This window comes from Microtus oregoni, unplaced genomic scaffold (genome assembly GCF_018167655.1).
Source record: "Microtus oregoni isolate MIOR12 unplaced genomic scaffold, Mior012 000011F_ref0000422, whole genome shotgun sequence".
NCBI lineage: Eukaryota > Metazoa > Chordata > Mammalia > Rodentia > Cricetidae > Microtus > Microtus oregoni.
Window position 1 is genome coordinate 5,215,728 of NW_024543070.1, and position 24,428 is coordinate 5,240,155.

Below are 24,428 nucleotides of genomic sequence, written 5' to 3' on the forward strand. Positions count from 1 at the left end.
TTAGAATTTAAAATAACAAAGCCCCTCTCAAGCCAGAAAGACAAATATTTAGTTAAAGTAACCACAGTCCTATGGTGTTGACAGCACACACCTCGTATATTAGACTCATTGTTTTCAGTTAATGAAAATAACTAAAAACACTCTTACAGTCCTTTCTCGCGAGAACTGAAAACCATGCCCTGAATATATCAACTTGCTGTCTTGGAGATGGGCTTCTTCTGTAACGGTGGATATCAGGGTAAAGTAAACTCTGGCAAATAACACAACAAAACGGGTCATTTTTATGACCCACTGCCAAATATCAACAACACAAATGTCTTCTCTCAGAGACTTTGTCAGCCCTCCCCTCCTCGGAGCTTCCATCACACCCATTCCCCCACCCTGCCCCCTCTTTCATCAACCCCCTGCTCCAGAGATGGAAGAGGGCCAGCAGAGGCCCACAGGTCAGCCCAGGGTCATCACGTGAGTCCTATTAACTTGTGATGGCTCTCTCTCCTTCTGGAAAGGTTTTGGCTGGGGCACTACCTACAGCAGTAAGAAGCAAATTTTTCCACTTAAAACTTAGCAATTTCTGCCACTTAGAAGCCCATGGCTGCTGCTGTCCAGCTGAACCAAACACTATCACTTTTCTCCAGCTGTGGTAAAACTCACAGCATGTAAAATCTACACTGTTACCATTCTAAAATCATTTTGTTATATCCACATGTTGAGCAGCCATCTCTAGTATTTAATTCCAGCATACTCATATATCCACCAAAATGGGGCCCCATAATATGTAAAAATTTTGCTTTTGTAATTAGTAAAAAAAAATCATCTGAAAGTTTGGAGGGATTTCCCCCCACTTCTTCTTCATAAAAAAACAAAACCTGACCTTCTGCTGGCAGGGACTAGGGAAGGTGGGAAAGACATGTCCTCTCCAATTTCCTACCTGTCCATCAGCATAGGGGAAACTCCCTAGCTCCGTGGGTGTATGAGTTAGCATTTCTGACTGGAATGGCCAGGGTCCTACAGCATTGTGAGTCACTTTACAAGAACCTAGGATAAGGCTCTCGGCGACTCATGAGCTTCCAGCCCTTTGTTCCTGCGTTGTCCATCAAACTGGGCAAAGGGGCTGCCACTGGTCTCTTCTCCATAATTCCCAGGCTCTTGTCGACTTCTGGACTCGTTTTTTCCTCATAATGCTTCCACTTTTAACCTCCCGATCTTTCCTGAAGTCTCTCTCCACCTCAAGTCACATTCTATTCACCTCGGCTACATCTTCAGCCTGGTTCCTTTAATACTACACTCTCACGCTTTGTTTTCTACCTACCATCTGCATTTTGCTTCCTTGTAGCTACTTAACATACTTTTATTACAAAATAAACCTACTTAGAAAGGACACCAACTCTTCAGTGTGAGTGGAGACTGACATCGTTCCCTTTGAACACATCAAAGTCATCAAAATCAGTCACTACTGTTTTCTTCATTCACTATTCTTAACGTAAAAAAAAAATCATTCAACGGAGACAACAGGCACCAACGCGATTAGCTGCTACCAGATGCTGCTGTTTGCCAAAGGCCACGAGTCTGTGTGTAGCTTTGGATTACAAAATGAGTCCTGTGACTAAGGAGGCAAAGGTCACACAGTCCAAATACAAGCATTCTCTGGAATGATACAGAAGATAAAAAACAAACAAACTGGAAGCACCTGGTCTCGTGAGATGTGGTTGTCTGGATACCGCGTCCTGGATTTCCTGAAGCCGCTCGCTGCAGCACTGGCATCACAGGGCCATGTTTTGGGAAACAACCACATTCCATTCCAAGTTCCCAGCACCACCATCTACACCAACAGTTCTGCCTCAGATACTTTTCCGTGATCCTTCTCTCCCCAGAATGTGGCATCCCCTCTGGGTCCTTAACTCATGTGTATGTCTCGTAATGCCTTGAGACTGAGTTCCCAAGGGCAGCAAGAGGACTTCCCATTCTGTTTTCCTTCCCGGATGAAGCTACCGGTATCAACGGCCCCCTTATTCTGATCAGGTTCCTATCCTATGCCTGCCTTGACATCTTGGGGGGAAAATGTAACTTTAAAAGTTCGAAACTAGCTTCCAAATGAACTCAAATATGTCTCAGCTGATGCTCAATGCAGTAAAAGGCCGAGGCATGTGTATGTATGTGCCTCTCTGCCCTTCTCTCGCTGTGGGTTTCACAGAGCACTGAAGATAATTATCGGTGGACCGCATTCCCTGTTCTAAGAGTTATCCTTCTGAGCAAGTTCTTGTTAAAGGGGAAGTAAAAGTAGCTAGAAGGCTGGGGAGTAGAGCGGGGGTTGGGTGAGGTTTCTCAGCTTGTTTCCAGGGTGGGCACGGGGTGGATCTTCTGGGTGGTTCAATGTGTCCTACATGTCCATGAAGAAACAGTTCACATGACCAGGGCCAATGTGGGAGAAATAAGAGTTCACGTAAACAAACAACAGTATTAACTAACATAACCTTAAAAAGCTATTGAGATATAATTTGTGATGGTAAGATTTGTATTTTCAAAGTACCTAGATTCGTGTTCTAAAAGACCAAAGCCCATGCAAAATCTGAAGAGGCAGTACAGTGTTTCCACTTTAACGGCTGGGAATATAATCTTACTGAGTCAAATGATTAACCAGGTTTATGGCCATCTTTTTGGTCTTGGGGAATAGTTCTGATCATATCTGCCAGTTACTTTTCATTGAGACTTTATAAATAACAGGACCTCCTATTAAAATGTTGTTTCTATGGAAAAAGATAATGCTTTACTAAAATTTTTATTATAGTAGTCTCACAGCTGCAAGAGGTTGAAAATATCTCTTTATCCATCTCGTGTAGTTGGAACAAACAATCTGAGGCCAAGTACAGTTCTGCCAGCTCGAGATGACACCTGTGGCTGTTCATGTGCTCAGGCTGCAACGAGCATGGGATGCGGCAAACACAGTGCGGGTTCACACCAAGGGACCCAGGGGAAGCGGCAAACACAGTGCGGGTTCACACCAAGGGACCCAGGGGAAGCATCAAACACAGTGAGGGTTCACACCAAGCGACCCATGAAGAAGTGGCAACCACAGTGCGGGCTCACACCAAGGGACCCACAGGAAGAAGCAAGACTCACGGGATGGCCCCACTGGACCTAGTCCACTCCCAGGAGGGGAGCATTCGGCCTTAGAGTGCAGCCCCCCCCACCCCCCCCATCCCCAACAACTACCTCCTGCAGGCCCCGCCTGGTCAAGATTTGACCACTTCTCAATACTGCTCAATCAAGCGCCCATCAAGAGTTGAGCACTGGAACCAACCTTCGGAAGACCGAGCACAACCAAGCCATAGCACTAGCTAAGAAAAATAACACTGCATTTATCTCTCAGAAGTGAGACTATGAATATTCTAGAGAATGCATCAGACTTATAAATCAATTCTTTTGAATATATGATATCAAAATTCTAAAACAATATTAAATCTATTCTAGTTAGCTAGTTTCCCCATGAACTTAAGGGGGGTTGCTCTTCAATTTGTGCCACTTAGTTCCCTAATTTGGAAGGAAAAAAAATGCTTGGGGAAGTTAACGATTTGCCGAAAGGGAAGATCTTTCTGGCCTCCCTCTTGCTCAGCCATTTTACTGCCTTTTGCTGGTCTTGGAGTGAAGGAAACAGATGCTGGTGCATGCGACGTGGTCTCGGGCAGTATTTTTAACCTCTCAGCTGTAGAGAGTTAGTCTTTATATAGGCAATGGCAAGTGTTTCTCTGTACCTTGATTTCCCTGAAACACACAAACACACAGATGCCAGAACCCCACCCACATTCCAATGCAGGGCACTTTCTACCGCAAATAAACAAAACGAAGCCCACACACTGTCCTTAACTATGCATCACTGTGGAATATACCACGCCGCACATCGTCCCACCAGAATTTATAAGCTATTTAAGCCAGCGTTTAGAGAATTTAGCTCACATCATAAGGGAGTTTAGTCCCTGACCATGTGTTAAGTATGTACAAAGCAAAGAATCTCCTTCTATTATATCTGCATCGTGGGTGGTGTGTTCCTTCATGGCAGAGTGCTTGCTTAGCAGGTATAAGGTCCTAGATCCTTAGTGATACACACACACACACACACACACACACACACACTATTAACATAAAATTTACACTAATAGAAAATGGAGTGATATTGGATAAGAAAACTACAAATATTTGGGGTGATTGGCATTCTCATGGTTGGCGCACGTGAAAAGTTCTACAGCAGAATTCCAATGAATTTTAACAGAGAGAGATGTGTGTGTGTGTGTGTGTGTGTGTGTGTGTGTGTGTGTGTAGGGGGGTAACCTTCAGGTATTCCAGACATGGAATTTGGCTAAGATATTTCTTTTTTCCAATAGCACCATAGGATGTATTTTCATAAAGTAATTATGTCTGACCCAAATTTGAAAGATGAATTTTTAGTTTCCACCACATTCCCACTGAGTAAGAGGTTAGGTAAGCACAGCCAGCCTGCTCAAGACCCCACTGTGGTCTGACTGCTCTAAGCAGTGGCTCAAACACCTATCACCAGACTAAGTACTCCCTGTGTAGGCTCAAAGGGAGCCAGGGACAAGGTCCTTCCAGGTCTTCCTAAGCTTGTGCCTATGTAGTGTTGTTCAGTCTAGTTTGAACTGACTCTTGCGATGGGAATGGTATAAATATTAACTGAGTATCATACACACTAGGCCCTATAAACCAGGTGACGTGCCCAGAGGCATAATACATATCCAGATTTAAATAACCCACGAATCTCATGAAAATCACACATTTTGTTTTTGCAAAATATTTTATATTGTGGACCATCTAGAAGTGGGCCTATCTTCACACTTCACTGGGTATCAAGTACTTTCTGTTTGCCTACAATGTATTATTCATCATCAAAGAAGCTAAAACGAGGAGAGAGATGGGTCAGTAATTAGGAGCTCTTGCCGATATTGCAAAGGATCCAGGTTCAGTTCCCAGCACTCATATGTAGGCTCAAAGCCATCACTAACTCAAGTTCCTGGGAAACACACACACACACACACACACACACACACACACACACACAGAGAGAGAGAGAGAGAGAGAGAGAGAGAGAGAGAGAGAGAGAGAGAGACTCATGTACATTAAAACAAAACCAAATACAACCAAACCCATGAGGGACTGGAAAAATGGCTCAGTGGCTTAGAACATGGATCCAGGTTTGTTGCTATTGCAGAGGACACAGGTTTGGTTCCTAGTATCTACATGATGACTCATGGCCATCCACAACTCAAGTTCCAGGGGATCCTATGCCTGTTCTGACATCCTCAGGCACCAGACACACATGTGGTACGGGAATACATAGATACACACAGGCAAAATACTCATGCATATAAAATAAATAAATCTTAAAAAAAATTAAAAACGAAGACCTACAAAGCACAGATCTGCTACTCTCAGGTCCAAGTGTCTTGGCTTCTAAAAAGCTAAAATGAATTGATATTTTGCACCAAGGAACTGTTTTTACTTGATGAAAACTCATATATAGGGTTTAAAATGTTAAAAGTCAAGCTTTAATCTAAAACAAAGCTTCAGCAGGAAAAGAGAGGAACAAACAAGGAAGGCACACATTCTAGAGTCACAGCCAAGTCTTGCCCTACTACAGAACTGTGCTGGCTAGTTTTAGGTCAACTTGACACATGCTAGAGTCATCCAAGAGGAGGGAACCTTGTTGAGAAAATGGCTCCAGAAGATTGAGCGATAGGCAGACAAGCCTATAGGGAATTTTCTTAATCAGTGATCAGTGGGGAAGCCCAGCCTGTTGTGAGCAGAAAAACCTCTGGGCTGGTGGGCCTAGGTTCTATAAGAAAGAAAGCTGAACAAGCCAGGAGGAGCAAGCCAGTACGCAGCACCCCTTCACGGCTTCTGCATCAACTCCTTCCTCCAGGTTTCTGTCCTAATTGAGTTCCTTCAGTGATGTGGAAGCTTAAGCCAAATAAATCCTTTTTCCCCCAACTTGCTTTGGTCATCCTCTTTTATTGCAGCAGTAGTAACCCTAACTGAGACATTCCTTAACCATATATTTTATGTTTATGATTTCTTTCTAAACTTAGCAAATGAAGTCTAGCTGTGTCTCTGAAGATGTCTCAACAAATTGATACTGACTTCCCCCTAAGCTAACTAAAAATATTTGCATGCATTTTGTATTTTAAATCTGGCATGCCCTTGTATTTGACAGACAAATGGGAACTCAAGGGGTCAACAGATGCTGAGCTGAGGATGCAGAAGAGTCTCCTCTCATCAATGCTGCAACTCATTTGTAATTTCCACAACCTACAAGCAATACTTCTTAAATCCTAACACAGGAAAAGGGTGCCGCTTAAAAGTTAAAGAAGAGGGACTGGAGAAATGGCTCAGTGGTTAAAGCACTGCTTGATCTTCCAAAGGTCCTGAGTTCAATTCCCAGCAACCACATGGTGGCTCACACCCATCTGTAAGGAGATCTAGTGTCTTCTTCTGGCCTGCAGGCACGCATGCAGACAGAATACTAACAATACTGTATACATAATAAACAAATAAATCTTTTAAAAAAAGTTAAAGAAGAGACACCAGATAGAATTTTTCCCCCTTAAGTTAAAGGAGGAAAAATTTTAATATTTAGAGAGAGGGTAAGGGAAAAGAAGAGAAGTTTCTTTTAGAGACATAGCTAAAAGGAGCAAAATCACTAAAAAATATTTTGGTGTTTGTCAAAACAGCATGGTTCTTTCTGAGTGAAAGAGAGATCTGATTTAAAGAAGTCTAAAAGTCACTAGGCTAAGCGGAAGGAGCTTCAGGGGCGGCTAAAGGTGATGTATCATAGGGGCCTTATATTGAGGACAGGTCTCTGGTCTGCAGAGTTACTCAAGGCTCACCTTCATTTAGCTTAAACTTTCTATAGGCAGGTCAGGTAGGTAGCTCAGGAGGGTGATAACCTAAAATGAGCTAAAATTAAAAAAAAAAAAAAAACAAAAAACAAAACAAGTAGAAATTACAGACCCAGAAGATTCTCAGGACTATTCCAGTATCGCCATAATTTGTTTGTTAAAAAATCAATAAACCACCAACAGCATGAGAAAAGTTTCAGTCTGTATAATATACAAAGTTAGGTGAAATGAAGGCCTGGAAAAATGTAAAATAGCATTTTTGAACTTTACCATGTAACGAACACTGGAATGAGTGACAAAGACCTACTCTGTCCAAAATCCCCCACTTTATTTTAAGCTTGGAAAATGGTTAGTCATATCTATACTAAACACTTCCTGTCCACGGGCAGGCTATTGGCAACTGACTGCCAAGTTCAGAAGCTGCCTACATTCAGTCAATTGAGTCATTCATGAACTAAAAAAAAAAAAAAAAGTGCCATAGACTTAAAAAAAAAATCTGGCTGACTAAAACTATGAAGGATATACAATGCAAAACAGAATAGACCACTTCACAAAATAGGGAGAGATAGTCCACAAAAAATAAAAAAATAGAAGGAAAGTCATAGACAATTCTGTAGTAAGAAAGCAAGTGCTGAGGTTCTATGATACTCTAGAACCTCTACTAAATAAAATTCTCTCCTTCCATCTGTCCTGGTTACCATTAACTGTGAATATGGCACAGTCTAGAATCACCTGAAAAGGGTCTAAATCAAGCAACTGTCTTGATCAGGTTGGTCTGTGGGCATGTCTGCGAGGGACTGTCTTGACTGTCTTAATTGATGGTTGAAGACCCAAGGCACTGTGGGTGGCTCCATCTCTAGGCAGGTGGTCCTGGGTTGTATAAAATGGCGAGCTGAGCTTTAGCCTATGAGTGAGCCAGAAAGCAGGCAAGCAAGCAAGCAAGCAAGCAGCATTCCTGCATGGTTTCTGCTGCAGGCTCCAACTTGAGTTCCTGCCCTGACTTCCCTAGATGGACTGTGACCTGGAAATATAAGCCACATAAATCCTTTCCTCCACGAAGCTGTTTTTGGTAAGAGTGTTTTACCACAGCAGCAGAAAGGAAACTCTAACACCTTCCTCTACCATTAACTAATCCAGCTGACATTCCACATCTCCGTGGACAAAAATGCCAAAGACTGTAAAATGCTCAGTGAAGAAAACAGCAACGAAGACAACTAATCGATCTGCTGTCAACCCTTTATCTTTTCATTCGGTTCAAGCGTGTTTTAAAGGAACAAGAGCTAAGAGCTAAAAACCAATCAGGAATGTACATGATAGTGACCGATTTACTGATTGCAATGTTATATTAAGAATTCATATTTGGGAAAGAGAATGGAAAACAATTAAGAATTGTAAGGGTGACCCTTTCCCCTGGCAACCTTGAGAACTGTGTCAGGATTCAGCTCTACTGCCTCTCCCAGTAGCAATTATAATATACCTGATTAACCCTCTGATGTGTTGAAACAAGCCAGTTGCAGCTTGACTGCTGAGAGACATGAGGAACGCCTGCCCGCCCCCATGGCCAGACGCTCCCATGAAACGATCCCACAGCATGCTGGGATACGAGGCCAGAAGAGGAATGTGAAATAATCACTCTTACATAGACTTCTAGAATTATCAGCTTGATCAAGAAGTCAGAACTAAGACTGAGTTACCAAACAACATAAGCCAGTTCTATGCATGAGAAACCCTAAACCTAAAATTCTTCCCAGTTCACACTGACTCGTCGATGAGGGCAGCCCCTAGAATCGGGTGTAGCTTCTGTGGCAAGGGGCTTTGGTTATAAATCCACTCAACAGTCCCGTAATGCTAACCCTGTCCAAACAGACGGCCCAGAACAGCGGGCAGATCTGAAATGATTGCCACAGGCTGGCTTTATTGCTTTGCTAATTGATCATTTGCCATTTGCTAGTTTTCGGAGGGAATCACTTTTATAATCCAGTAAAAAATGTTACTAGACATTCTAGCAAATTCAACACAGCCCCGGCTGGCTTTTGACTGGCCCAGGTCAACATGCTGTAGGAGTACCAATGTTACTGCCTTCTTTATGGTCCCCTCATGCAGATCCAGCCTGAGAAACCTTTTTTAAAAATAATCTTCTAATGGCACCATTCCTTTGGCTCCAAGTTGGCACAGCGCATTGGCAAACAGCACCCATCCCGCTTCCTGCTAAACCAACCAAAATAAGCAAACTGCCCAAACTTACCCAGGCCATCATCGTTTCTTGCCTGGTAAATACTGCAGCTCACTTTGGGGGTTTTCAGTTACATTTTGTCCAATTCACATTATTCCCACACTCCTCCCTTCCTCTCCTTCCACGCGCCCACCCATTCTTACTCGCCCTTCCCACCACGCCCCTCCCACCCCACCCCCCAGTTCTCTCTCATTGTTCCCTTACTCTGGAATCTGCCAAACGCCTCCTCCCTTGACTTCCTGTTCAATTCTGGCTTCCAGTCCTTTCTCCCCCTGCCTTTCCTAGGTGCTACCTGTGCCCCAGAATCCCACCTCTGTTGACAGCTACCCAGGAGATGACTTCTCAAGAATCTGGGCCCGGCGCTTGGACCTGTGATCTGAGGAGGGGTGTGTTTTCATCCTAGCTATTTCAAAACTGACTTACCCGATTTTCATTTTAACCCTGGAAAGAAAAAAAATCATTTGCGAAGCGCCTCACTGGCAGGGGAACTGTTGGTGCACGACCATCTTACTTTGACAGGAGAATTCTGGAGAAGGAAAGAAAAGGTTGCTTCTTGGCTTTTCATGAAAGGTGCTGGGAGGATTCACTGTGTGAACGTGGTCAGCACGCCTGGGCAGGGTTCTGCCTTGGGGAGCTATTGTGAGCCTCCTTATTTACTTAGTTCCTAAATGAAACCGTACATTAACATTATCTCCCAGTTTCTCACCAGGAGCGAGCCGTGTAACATATTTCTCCTGGCCTATGACAACAGTTCCCTATCGTAATTACAGAACAAAACTGACATTTCTCAGAGTGCTTCAGAGCGTCTCAGTCCTACCGAGCATGTGTAAAATCGCAGTCTGAAGAGCTCTAGGTTAGATGCCAAGACTAGAGCACCCTGGCAAAGGCCATCAGTGGCTTCCCACAATATACAGCTTATGCCAGAAGTAAACACCTTGGAAGAGAGAAAATGAAGGCATGAGGGGAGAAAGGAATAAAGGAAAATTCTCTTGCTCTCAAGGGGGGCGAAGGTCTTCAGAGCACAAAGACCTGTCTAGTGGTATGATACAATAGGAAATCAACACTATCTTCATCTCTGGCTCCTGGCCAGCATTCCTAAAACCCTGGGAATTTCTTAAGTGACAAGAACATCTATTCTTATATGTTCTAGGTTCACAGTTTCTGTCACAAAGGTCCTAAGGGAGAGAAGCCACTCCTATGTATCACCACAAACTCTTACCTGTTTATGCGAATGAGGTAAGTCAGAGAATAAGGACTGGTTGCTAGGAGGAGGGAACTCTGTCTAGAGAGGGAGAGGAGCTAGAGCTCAGCCTCCTGGGGCTAATGAGCAGACCTTCGTGGAGGTACTTAGCTAGTAGCCCTGGAGGCACAGAGGTGCTTAGGGTCCTGTCCCAACCCTTTCCTTGGTATCTCTTCTGTTTGGCACTAATTGTGCGGGTTCCTTTCTTATAAGCTGGACACTTTCCTGAGTGTTTGAGCTGTTATAGCTTGTGGGAAAACTTTTTTTCTGCCCGTTTTACATTTATTTTTTTCCTCTCGACTATCTTTACCTGTTACCTCCATGTACTGGGGCTCACCTGGTGATGCCCCAGAGGCCTGCAGACCTGCTCCCCAGATTCCCCTCCGCACGGAGGGGAGGTGCTGGGATGGACAGAATGACAGGAGTCTGTTGGTAAGACTCGGAAAACACATGCAAGGGAAATCATGGGAGCTTAGGAGGACTGGGTACTTACAGAAGGACAGTCTTCATTCGCCCATTTAATAGCAGCCGAATGCCCAAGGCACATTCCAATCCCACCCCACCCCAATGGCCTCCTCAAGCTTTGGCTCCCGGGTTTACTTGAGTCCAACTTCACTCAAGGCCCCAAACGGGGGCAAAGCATTCTCTCTAACATTCCTTCAGACTCACTGGCCATTTCTTCCACGGACTCTCCTCCTGGCTTCCAAGCCCATTCTCTTTGGGATTTACTCCTCTCATTGGTGTGAGTCTATTTCTTTTTCCTAACTAGTTCCACCTCTCTCTGCCCCCCCCCATAAAAAATGGTTGCTTTCAGAAAACTAAACCCATGGTCCAGCCTTTTCTTTCTCCACACACTTTCTCGCAGAGTTCAAAGAGCAAGCAATCTCTCCACCTGACTTTGCTTCTCAATATTTATAAGGCTAAACCTTGTTTATCACTAGAGGACACATTCCCTCTAGAGTCTATGTACGAGGCTAAGTGCTGTCTCCAAAACCATTAACATGGAGGCAGGGAACCAAATCTGATAACGATTCCCAGGCCTTGCGATGCTATTAATCCCCAGAGCAGGACTGATACCGATTCGCTCCCCACTCGGCAACGACTCGCAAGGACACTACAACCCCTCCAGCTGACTCTTCCATGGTAAGCCATCAGAACAAGAGCCAACACTTCCTCTGCCATGGTCATTGTCTGTCAGGGGCTGCGGAAAACAGCAGGCCACTGCCCCTCAACTACCTCCTAAAAACAAATGTTCTGACTCCCAGAATGCAGCAGGCTTGCAGGCTCCCGGGAGGAAAGGCTGTGGAATGGGCATCTGTTCCTGCAATGTGGGCTCCAGGTTAGGCACTGACTCCTTCCCCAACCACACACATGCAGCACATTTTCCTGAAGGCTTCCCCACCCGACCAGCGCTCCCAGTAACTAATTCTTCTTAAGGGGATGAAAACAAGTGGGCCCACTGGTTAAGGCTCTGGTCTGCCCCTTTCACACCGAGGACCTATTTGCAGAGCTAAATATTACTTAATGTGCCTTATCTCTTATTCTCACTGGAGAAGGTCGAATGCGAACACTACATTTGTTCAAATGGTCCATTTAGGTTTTTAAACTTCTCCAAAAGGCAGTGGGTAACATCTATACAAACAGATTACTCTCCTGTTTCAAGGAGGTTTCATGGCCTGAAGGCAGAGACCATATTTACATACGTCCTTATTCGTCACGCATGCCAGGGAGAGGGTAGAACAAGGCTGGCGGGCGGGCACTCTCAACCTGGGTGCCGCTCTCCAATATGAAAGTGTAGAGTGGAAGACGTACGATGTGATATTGTTCTAACCCCCAATCACGGTGGGCGATTCTACACGCACTCGCAGTGAGGATTATTTTAATTACAAAACATTTTCCTAGACAGACCTCTCTTAGACAGTTAGCCATGCACAGGGCCTCATTTTATTCTAATTCATTTGTGGTATGATTTTAGGAACAAACTGCAGTATGTACCCTGTTCGTTTCACCAATTTCCAAGTTGTTGGCGTCATCTGTGGAATAGAAATGTCCACAAATAAAAGTCTCGCCTTCAGGAGAGATTGCTATGCCTGTTACATTATGTATGACATCAAGGTCAGGCTTACCAAGTGCCGGGCACTGTATCATAGCCAACCTCATCACTGGCATCGCCTTGTCGTTCCCTTGGCCAAACCAGGGCTGTAAAGAGAAGAAACAAGGAGGGACCTGGCAAGGCAATGAATGAGAACCTGGAGTGCCACACCCCATGGGTCTGAAACAGTGAGAATCAACAGCATCCGATGCCCAGCTTATACAGCATCATAGGGGTCCATTCCCTCAGAAGAGGATTCTAGAAAGTCACCACCGTAAACTGAGTCTTCTCCTCAATTATAAATACTTGACCAGCGAAACTGTGAAACTTCTAGAAGAAAACCTTCAGGACGATGAAACAGAAAGGGGCTTCTGGGGTGAGGAAACAAAAGCAAACAAATAAGAATACAGCAAACGGCAAGGGCTTCTGTGGGGCAAAGGACACCATAAAGACATAACCCACAAGAGAGAAACGATCTGCAAACCATTCATCTAACGAGAAACAAGGGACAGATTACTGTAACGTGCAAGGAAGTTGAGTAACTCAATGGCAAAACCTCACGTCACCCAACCAAAATCCAGAAGACCTGTCTGAATGTGTGTTTCTCAAACAAACGACCAACAAACACATGAAAAGGTATGTGCTCCACACCTGTCATCAGGGAAGCATACCTGGAACTGGCAGTGAGAAGCCAGCACCTCAGTTCCAGTGGCTGTCGCCAAGAGGAAAACAAAAACAAATATGCTGGCAGGTATTTTAATAAAAAGAATTCTTATACACTTTTGGTAGGAATATAAATCAATACAGCATTACACAACACGCTATGGAAGTTCCTCAGAAAAACAGAGATACAATTACCACATGACCCAGCAATTCCACTGACTGGGTGCTTATCCAAAGGAAATAAAATCAGAATGCCAAAGAAATGCCCGTCTGCCCATATTGAACACCGCACTTTCTAATACGCAAGATATGGGATCCACATTGTTCAATGATAAGTGAATAAAGAAAATGTGGTATGAGGGCAAAATGGAATACCTTTCAGTCATAAAAATAAATGGATTCCTGTCATTTGTGGCAATGAGGCTAGACCATTTTATATTCGGTGTAGTAAGCAGACACAGAAAGTCAAATGTCACATGTTGTCACACAGTCAAGTACAAAAATAAATTACACAGAAGGAATAAGTCCCAGGGTTCTACAGCCTGGAGGTGACAACAGTTAACAAGACCATCAGCTAGCTCTAGAGAGCAGCTCCTGCCCTTGGATTCCTCTGTGTTTGTAGGAGGCAGCCCCCTGCGATGCTGGCTTCTAGATCTCCTGCACTTGGGCTGGACAGAAGCACTGGAGAGTGACCTGGGCAGCTGCCTCCTGGCAAGAGGCAGCAGAGAGCGTGAGCCAGAGCCTCTGTCTCCCCACGTCTGACTTCTCTAGGGCACAAGTAGACCCAGGCTATAGAGACTCTTCCTGAACCCCAAGCTTATGTGAGGATGGACGAGGGGCAGGTTTAGACATGGCTGGAACTTTTACACGGGGGTTGAAGGAACACATTCTGCAGTTAGTGGGTCTCTGTTCAAATTCTGGTTTTACCTTTCCTAACTTCGGGTACAGTTATTCACACTTTGAAATGAAGCTGCTTAGCGGTCAACTGGGATGGACACAAAGGACCGTGACACAGCATGCAATGAGAGTACGCCCAGCACGGGATCTAGTGTAGGAAAGGACTCCGCATAGCCTAGCTTTGGTGCTGCTTCTTCTGTGTTCAAGGAAATTCACGATGCTGGCAAGCTACTGAGACCCTGTCCCCATGCTTGTTTTGTCTTTGCTAATAAGAATACCTGTATGAAAATTTTAAGAAAATCAAAATAAGCTGATCCTCTGGATTCAGAAGGCGCCATTTCTATTTCTAGAAAGAGGCGAGGCAAGTTTTAAGCAATGCTCTTTCTTCAAGATTCTGCCATATCACATATCTTCATTTAAAGTTGATCATTCAACAAACCACTGTTAGCTCCTTCCATATGAGATGCCCCTAGTTTGGCGTTGGGGGTTCAGGAAGGGAAAATGTATAACCTTATTGTCAAAAAGTTCATAATAAAGTGCAGGCAAATGGAATGACTTATTGTTATCGCAGGGTGAAAACAGTGCATACTGGATAAGCATAGGATACCAGGGAACAGGCTGGAAGAGCATTCTCTGCAAAATGGGTGTACTTGGAGGCAGAACCCACTTGAGGCAGAACCAGAGCGATCACAGCCAAGGAAATGGGGCTGTTGAGAGGAATGGGGAAGTAACTGAACAGAATACTGCTGGCCAAGTGCTGGGGTAGATTGTTGCGGTTAAGGGGATGCAAATTAGAACTTCCCATCTTGCAACAGGTCTCCTTAACACAGTTGAAAGACTCAGACTCCCATTTCCCAGCACTGGAATCGGAAGCACCCTCTCCCCCAGCAGCAAGGGCAGGGACTCTCAGCCAGGACCAATCAGATGACTAAAATCTGGGACCTTGAAGGCTAAGATGACAGAAAACCTGAATAGTCAGAGGTAGTGATGGCAGTGGTAGCGACCTCACCAGATGGTTCTTGGGGTCTGACTGTGCTCCCTAGAACATCCTGAAAGCCTGGGTTTTGAGCCTGTTAGTGGGTGCTGAGGATCTGATCTCAGCGTTCCCCGCAGGCTTATGTTCAAAGGCCACCAGGGGCACAACTAGAAGATGATGGAGGGTTTCCAGTGACCAGAGGGTGTCAGGGTGAGACTGCGCCCTGTTCTTGTTCTCTGTGATTTCCTGGACACCGCATTTACGGTTTTCCTCATGATAAGCCGCCAACAGCACAGACCCAGGCAAGAGGCCCATCCATCATGCCCTGAAACCTCTAAAACAGCAAATCAAAATAAACCCTTCAACCAGAGAGATTCCTAATTGCAATCCTAGCATCCACAAGCCTAGGACAGGGGGACAAGGAATTTGAAGCCCCCAATGGGTATACATAGTTAATTAAAAGTCTACTCTAGGTTATACAGTAAAAGCCTATTAAAAAAAACAGTAACAAATGTTTCCATAGAAGTTGATTACCTCGGGTATTTTTATTAGAGTGATAGAAAGCTGTCTAAACACAGTGAATGTACAAATTATTCAAAATTTCCATCAATTATTTTGTTTACAATAACAGAAACTACATTCCATTTTTTGCCTCTGGAATTGTAGCAATGGGGGCGATTACTAGAACAACCCGAGCACAAACGCTCAGGTGCAGGACATATAAACAAGATGTATTCCAGAAGGAACGAGGCAGGGGAAGTGGGAGGCCTTCCTTGGTGACTACTTGGAGGCAGAAGACAAAGGAAAGGACAGAGTTAATAGGAACATGCAGGAATCCAAAGAGAGGGGGAGGACATTCAGTAGAAACTCCGAAGAGAGATCAGATTTGTGCTGGCAGAAGGGGTGTGGTCATGTGAGACTTATTGAACTGAAGGTTCCTGTTCAATGTTCAGAGCACAGTGCCTGCCAGCCAGCTCAGTATACAGGTGGTTCTTAGAGGAGACCAGGATGGAGGCAGAGCAGATGTGACACAAGAGCTGGAAAAAGAAAGGGAACCAAGGGATGCTGACGTCAGAGGAACCAAGGACGATGCTGGTTCCTAGTGTTAAATATAGCTGTATTTTAGTGGTGGTTTTAATTTGTTTATGTGGTGTGTGTGTGTGTGTGTGTGTGTGTGTGTGTGATGGGAGATGGGGAGAAGTTGTGGAGGTCAAAGGACAGCTTGTAGGGATTGGTTCTCTTCTTTCCCATGGGAGTTCCAGGGATTGGATTTAGGTCATCCAGCTTGGGCAAGCACCATCATTGGCTGATCCATTTTGCTAGCCTTTAAACTTATTATTATTACAGTTTTAAATGGTCATTTTGACAAAAGATATGACCAGAGGTTTACTGATGATTTTGACAAATTTGTAGAGTGATGAACCAAAAAGACAAAAGGGAAAAGAAATTTCACAAACCAAAACACAAAACCAACCAGATTTTAGTAATTCAAGGTACCAGGAAAAGAACATTAAAAGGCCAGGTATGCTGGTATGTATCTGTAATCCCAGCACTTGGGAGACTGAGGCAGGAGCATCACTGTGAGCTCAAGGTTTGCCTGGGTTACACAGCCAGATGATATCTTGAAAATTAAAACAATCAGAAAGTGTTTTTAAAGAAAAGTTCATTTTAAAGGGCAGATAAGTAATGCTTAAAACTGGACCAAGTGATGGGGATAAGCTTTATACACGAGTCAGCTGTTTCGTCCATGGTATTTAACAAGCACCTCTCTCTCTCTGTAGACTCTGGGGACCAAGGTGGTGGAAAAGACACTTTTGCTTAAGAGACTGCAGCCTGGAAGGGAGGTTACCCAGTGTGGTGTGTAGCAACAGAGGAAAGTACAGGAGTTCTGAGAACAGACATCTGGGGGTTCTGGTTCAGATAAGGGAGGAGTTGGTTCAGAAACGGCTTTTCTGAAGAGCTGGTTAGGAAAAGGGCTCAGATAAAGAAAAGAGTATTAGGGCAGAAACATGGCAAACACTTTTTTTTTTTTTTGGAGAAATGAGAACTCATGTAAGCGTGGGAGGGAAGGAACGAAGAAAGACTGTGTGGAGGGCCACGGTGGAAGGGTGTCATTCTGGAGTATCAAAGACACCTGCTTCCACGGCTTGGTGCATGTGGTTGCCAGTCTGCAAACAGAAGGTTGTCTAATGGCCATCATGTTCACTGTGAAATATTGGAACTGGTGGGGCAGGAATGACCTAGGTTAGGGGGCAAAGGGAAAAGGCTCGTGTGGGCAATGAAGCAGAGAGCTGTACTCTCTTGCCAGCCAGCCCTCAATTCTCTCCCAGGTCCTCAGGAAGCGATGATAGCTTTCGCATTTCCACCACCCAAACCCTGATTGATTCTCAAGGCAAAGGAGTCTTGGATTCCTCAGTGCTTATGTCTAAGTCATCCTCAGTGATCTCAACTATCATTCATTTTTACTACGTTCATAATTAAGCAACATACTCAACAGGAAGCAACTAAATGCCAAATATGTGGATATTAATTGTCTCCTCAGGAAGCCCAGATCCTCAGGAAACTGTTGACATCCTCTTTTCAAAGGCATTCTCCTCCTTAATAAACTGGCTGCTTCCCCTTCACTTTATGGCTAGATATTGTAAACGCTTTCTCCTTCGTAGCAAATTCTGGATTTTTTTTAAAATCATGTTAAGCACTTACCTACTGGCAAACAGGCAAAATGAAAGCTTTTCTTCAGGAGGTGACTATAGGTGGGAGCTACTGCTAGCACAGAGCCAAGGGCATTCTAAGCTATGAGAGCTGAACAATCTCCGCAGTCATGTTCGTCCACATTCATGCATGCGCACGGATAAATGGGCCTCTAAGGACTTCTACTTCTGATGGCATGTTTTTCAGATTCGCCCCCAGTGAAAGTACGCTAGTCTCTTACTAGGGTTCGGAATACTGAATCGGAAGTATCCACCACTACAACAAATGGGATGGGAAGCATCCACAGGCAATTTTCTTGCCATTCAAAGAGTGTGAAGGGCTCTGGATGATCTCTCACTAGACAAGACAGACAAGGCTACCCCCAGGAGAAAAAACCACAAACTGTAAGTGAAGGGAGGTAGGGAAGGATGGGATCGGCGAGGAGAAATAGCAAGAAAACTAAGTGGTGATAGACTAAGTGAGGGGTTGGAGTCCACAAAACAGCAGCCTGGCAGATCACACACACACACACACACACACACACACACACACACACACAGGCACATTCTAACACACATCCTAGCACAAGCTTCAATGCATCAATCTGGTCATTAAGTAATAGACCAATTTTCCTCAGACTTGGTTTAAAAAAACAAAACAAAACAACTTACCCTAACTGCTATCAATTTAAAATTCTAGCAGCTCAGGTTAATTTAAAAGAAACGAATATTCTGGATTTCCTCTAAAATGAAGAGGGCAAAGGGTGTGTGGCAAGTAACCACTGCAGGCAAGGGCAGATGAGGAACAAGTGAAAGGCGCCCACACACCACAGCTTCCATGTGGCTGCCTGCAAACTCACAGCCAGAGGCAGCCAAAGGAGGCGAGACTGTGGATGAAGCCAGAGGGAGGTGTAATACAGTTGACCTGGCAGTATTCATCCCCTCACTCCCCCAACTCCTTTCCTAAAAGACAGGGAATAACAGGCCTGGAATTTACAAAAAAAGTTCAGGAACGACTTCTCAGCCCAGCTCCTATTTCCTTTGGCTACTTTTGACTTCGTGTAAATTGCACAAAACACAGCCATCAGCACAAAGCTCTCTTGGTACAGAGGCCAACAAAGGGAGACACCCTGCTTCAAAGCAATAATTCTCCTAGCTGTCACTTCTCATGCTGGCTGGCCCGGATTTCTGTTAAACAAGCCCTTTCAATTGACAGTTTCCCTCATTCCACATAGTGAGGTACATGGGCCACATCGAAGGCCTACACTGCAAAATGTAGAACTTTCCTTGCTCAGTTGCTGCCCCAGGAGCTGTGGCTGACTTGCAACTTAGCAGTCTCCAAGATGCTAACTGAAAAGAACGGGGGATTTCACAGCCTTGAACACCCCCACCCACTAATTTTCCCCAGCCACCTCTACTCCCACCCCCGTGTACAAGTGGACTTTTGTATACATAAAGTTCCAGGAAACAAAGCACACAAACACTCATACACAAATAAACTCCCAAGCTAACACCAGCTATAATAGTGTTTTGGTTGGAGCTTTTCCAGGCCTGTCACCAGCTCTGTTAGCAGTAAATGAAACTCTTGCTTTTGCAAAGACAGAAAGGGACAACCTCTCCTATTTCAAATGGTAAAAGGGGCCCCCTCACATCTTTCTGTCCCCAGCAAAACGAACAGCAGAAGAGTTGGCAAAACAAAACAAAAAAACAAACAAAAAAGAACGTATTCCCCAAATAAAGATCTTTCACTTCTCTCCTCACTCAGCTTCCCCTTTTAGCCGGAAACGCACGTCCCTTCCAATTTCTGACACCCCTTTTCAAGAAACCCGGACTTGGGCTGTTCCTGGGAATCCAGCTTTGGGCTGTCCCCAGGCAGGCGGCCCATTCCAAGCGCTTTTTTTTTTTTTTTTTTTTTTTTTTTTTTTTGTATTAACAGTCAAAGCTCGCTTTCTCCTTTCAAGAGAAATCTGAAAAGCAGCCTTGGTGGGCAGGCTTGGCTAGGTCTGATGCTGGGTCCCTTGCCTCTTAACCGCCTGCCTAGTGGGACAGGGCTGCACCCTGGGCTCTCCGCGTCCAGCCAGGCTGGAGAGAGACAAAGTTCCCCACCGCTTGCTAGCTGCTCCCATCAATGCCTGCTCCCGCCCTCCTCCACATTCCTGCGCTGAACTTGGCGAGCCGAGCTGCTGGCGTACCTTCCTTGGGCTCCTCCGCCTCGGAGAGCATGCTGTCGGGGTGCACAGCCGCAGACGCCACCGCCGCGGACATGGACGTGAGGGTGCGAGGCTCCCAGACGAGAGCGATGCGCGCGGGCGGCGGGACGCGGTGGGAGGAAGCCGCTGAGATCAGAACCTCCCGAGGCAGACGGCTGGCTGCGGGAGGGATTTTCAGGGGAAAGTTCCGCAGGAGTGACGAATCGCGCGGGGCTGGGCCACAGGAGTCCGCCCCCGAGGGGCCGCCGCGGGTGGAAGCGACCCGGCAGGTGGGGCCCAGCACAGGAAAGGTGCCCTGGAGAGAACGGAGGTACGGGGCAGAAGTGCACAGGGGCAAGCTCGCACTGCATCTGGGGGTTAGCACTTCTGACATTCCCTGTCTTGGGCTTTGACGTGAAAACTCTTTCAGGGCTGTTTTTTTTTTTTTTTTCAGGCTAGTGATACAGATGCTGTTGCAAGCGTTTGGAAGAGTCTCGTTCGCAAGGCACAAACTTCACCAGTGCCAGGAATGGCCTCTAAGAAAGTAGGACAGGATGGGCAGAAGCCCCCCTAGTGCGTGGCTGGCTCCCTCTAACCAATGCTGGGAGTTAAATGCCTCTCTGGCTTTGGGAAATGCTGACAGACAGGAGATAAAAGGCCAAAGGGCAGGAGGGCCCAGAGCACAGCAACCATCCTGCCCTCCCCTCCCCACCTGGCCCTTACTACAGATTCAGAGAAAGTCCTCTTAGCCCTGGGTGGCCCCGGTTTGCCCTTCAGAGAAGTGGGTACGACAGTTTCCACCACTCTACCTGTCTTCGGAGGTTATATATTTTACCAACCCTTGTTTTAGCACCAATCCTAGGGTGAGGGAAAGGAAAATCATCCAAAGGAAGGAAACACCCAACTGGAGATTACGTGGAGAGGTACATTCTTTAAGAAATGTCTTTTCCAGCCGCCTTCCTTTTCCTTATATCTATTTTTATATGGAGGGGGCAGGCTCTATGGTCAATTTAATCAAAGAACTATGTAAACTGTCTAGGTTTCTCAAATCTGGGTTTAGATTGAGCTCTGCTATTTATTATTTATACGGCCTTAAGCAAAATAATAATAATAAATAATAATAATAATAAACCTCTCAAGTATGTATTTGCTCATCTATAAAATGAAGATAAAGGTAATATGTAATTCATAGATGTGTCTGGTATTGCAGCCAGTACTATAAACAAAGCAATTTGATAGAATAAGTGCTACACACGAGTTATCATTAACTATTGCGCCTTATGACAATAAATTTTTGTAAAGGATATTCTTGCCTTTTACTTCAACATTAAGTTTCAACAGTACCAATTCTATTCACAGGCAAGAGGACATTATAAATAGTAATATAAGGTCTGATATTAAATCAGTTCCTATTGACAGGTGATTGATTCTAACATGCCTAAGACCCTTTCAGAATTTTATATCAATTTTATTGAAAGGGCAAGGTGAACCAAGACATAATAGCCAGAGGGAAGAAAGAAACATCTGGAAAATATCAGTACTGTGGAAGCCTACAGAAACTGTACATGCTTTGAAAAGAATAACGGGCTGCACCCTTCTGAAAATCAAGATTACCATGGTCCTCTTTGCCCCACATCCTAGTGCTGGTCAGCCTATGCTCCCTAATCTTAGGTTCATGGCAGACACAGGCTGAGATAAAGATGGAGATGGTTCTGAATGGAAAAAAAAAAAAACCGCTCCCTTGACAGTCATACACGGCCTTGCCCGTCCTTCTGAGGAAATCCCTCTGGCCTTCCCTACCCTACAGCATCTGGCCTTGCTTTCCGCCTCCGCAGGCCAGACGTCCACGGATGTCCACCGGGGGCACTGAGGAACCTCGCCATGGCTGTGTGCTACACAGATGAGATAACTTCTGTCGATCTCTAGCTGGGGTGAAGCAGCACCTTTCCCACGATGAGGTGATGCTCACGCAAATGAGGACTGCCCAGCTTCCACATTCATCTGCCCCAAACACAATGACTTTCTCACTTCCTTCAGGAAGTGCCCCTTTATGTAATATTTATTAAATGTCATTTACAAACCCAAGGACATGCAAACCTCCTAAGGTCTGTTGAGCAGAAATCCTTAATACCCTGCTTGTTTTTTACACGGGTTCGCGAAACGGCCTTCAGCCCAGCCCAGGTTAGCCAAGGAGAACAAGTGCTGAATGAACAGTTTGAACGCTGCCACAGCAGCCCCGTAATCAACTTAGTGTCCTGTTAACAGCCCTGCTGATCTTTGAACAGTCACCAGGATCCTCAGGAAACCTCCAGAGAAACTTTTTTTTTTTATTCAAATACAGTCCAGCGGTCACCTTCGGGAAGAATGTCCCCAGATCAAATTCAGGAACAAAGGATGCCCGGCTTACCTAAAAAGACTGTTGATGATAAGCACACCATAACCTTAGAGCTGTCTGCCCTGGGCAAACTATTCTGCTTCACACCTCCAACTTGCAAAATCATGGCAATGGACAGCTGGACCTCCAGGGCTCTCATCTCCTCATGCTACTTCCAAGTGAATAATTGGTAGTGTTGATTTTGCTAGAATTTTATTCAAAGTGGGTTGGGCTAGTCATAGTGGCTAATACTCCAGGACATCACAGGGATCTGCTACTGCCTCTCTGACTATTCATTGTTGTCTTTTGGAGACGGGGGTTCATGGATCCCCAGGTTGGTCTGAGATTTGTTAAATGACCAAGTATGACCTTGAATTTCTGATTCTCCTGCTCTCACACCCAGTGTGCTGGGATTGTAGGCTTGCACCACCATGTCTAGTCTATGTGGGTCTGGAGATCGAACCCAGGGCTTCATGCATTCCAGGCAAGCGCTTTACCAGCTGAGCTATATCCCCAGCCCCCTATTAATTCCTGTATGCTTGAGAAACAGCCCAGCATCCTTCCTTGAGCAACAAGCTCAGAATTCACATTAACCATCCTTTGTAGATCACTTACTATAAAATAGCAACTAAACTGGCAACATTTCAGATCTAGAAAAAGGCATACTTAAATACAATGTTGCATTTCGACACCTCTGCAATAATGGAACTTTCCCATCTAGGTCCGAGTGGGAGGATTTGAAACCCTGAAACAGTTCTGATTATTTATCCATTGATTAGAACATTACAATATTTACACAAGTCACATATGAATGGGTCTCCCTTAGCTGGAACTTCCTTTTATAATTTTGGTAATTCTGGACCACAGATTAAATGAATTCCTCCCAAGGTACTTTTGGGTTTGTGAAAAACTTATTAACGCCAACCTAACTTAACTAAGTTGTAGTAAGGTCAACTGAATCTCAGGCAATAGGATAGGCTCTTTTCGATGGCACTCGAGTGAAGCTGGTTTTAAAAGAAAAGAGGAGGTGGCTACAGCCTGGGCTTTAGGCCCTTTGGCTGTCAGAGAGCCAGGTGCCTCTGAAGAATAAGTAGATTGCAGGATCCTCAGCTCAGGGGGCCAGCGAAGTGGGAAGAGCCAGCATGGCTACCCAGGGGTGTCCTGCTATCATACGCTCCAGCAGACTCAAGGAGGGTCTGGTCATTGGCAGTGAAGACCAGGTACCTCTGCCAGCCACTCCTGTCCTGGCAACTGCTGGCTCAGAAGCAGCTCAGATCAGGCCATCAATGTGACTATTTTTACCTCTGCCCTGGTGTCACAGTGCTGAATCTGAACATATGAAGCTGTAGGTCACAAAATGGCTATTTACAGAGTATTCAAAGTGACTTTCTTCCGTTAGACTCTGAGGCTGTCCTCAACTTTGCTATTACCTGTTGTCAAAGACTCCCAAAATGACTGGGCAGAGGCAGCATATACCTTTAATCCCAGCACTCAGGAGGCAGAGGCAGGCAGATCTCTGTGAGTTTGAGCCAGCCCAGCCTGGTTTATAAGAGCTAGATCCAGTACAGGCACCAAAGCTACAGAGAAACCCTGTTTCAAAAAACCAAAAAAGAAAAGAAAACAACAACAAAAAACCTCCCAAGATCTCTTTACAAAATTGACCTTTACACTGTCCTGAAGTGTGGAAAAGGCTTTTGGTTCTTGGTCCCATTTGGTTGGGGCTGAGAACCTTCCATCCAAGACACCACTCAACTCAAGCCTCCAAACCATGGGAAGGCCTCACTGGTCATCTCTCCGGAGCCCTCCCTGCCCCATATCCTTGCTCTCAGTGCAGAAAGGGGACTCGTTTAACAGTAGAGGCCATTTATGTACCTTCCAAGCAGGAGCAGCTCATGCTTCCTGTGGCCTTCTATGTTGATGAGCAGAGGGGCTAGGTTAGGGGTCTGAGCATGAAGTGGAACAGAAGCGCCCGAGCCAGCAGAGGCAACTAAGAAAGAGCGAGGCGGCGGGAAGAGAAAGGGGTACTGTCACCAGACTCTGGGAGTGTGTGGTTATGGGTAAATTCCATTCAGACTTCCAATGACAGTGCCAGCAAATCTTACATAACCATCAATATTCTGGGTGTGAGCAAAGGGTTCTGAGGGAGTGAGAAGCGCTGACGCTGAGGTG

At 45.2% G+C, this 24,428-nt stretch overlaps 1 protein-coding gene across 2 annotated transcripts in view; it reads right to left on the reverse strand.

Annotated features, from left to right (window-relative positions):
* Tnfaip8 (TNF alpha induced protein 8) overlaps positions 1-24,428 on the reverse strand; it is a 111,882-nt gene that overhangs the window by 18,378 nt on the left and 69,076 nt on the right. The window contains exon 2 of one of the 2 annotated variants that reach the window (XM_041660064.1): positions 19,889-20,201. The exons of the other annotated variant lie outside the window; for it this stretch is intronic. Within the exon in view, the coding sequence (XP_041515998.1) occupies positions 19,889-19,961 (73 nt within the window). The 5' untranslated portion in view covers positions 19,962-20,201. The remainder of the gene's footprint in view (positions 1-19,888; positions 20,202-24,428) is intronic. 2 annotated transcript variants of the gene reach the window in all.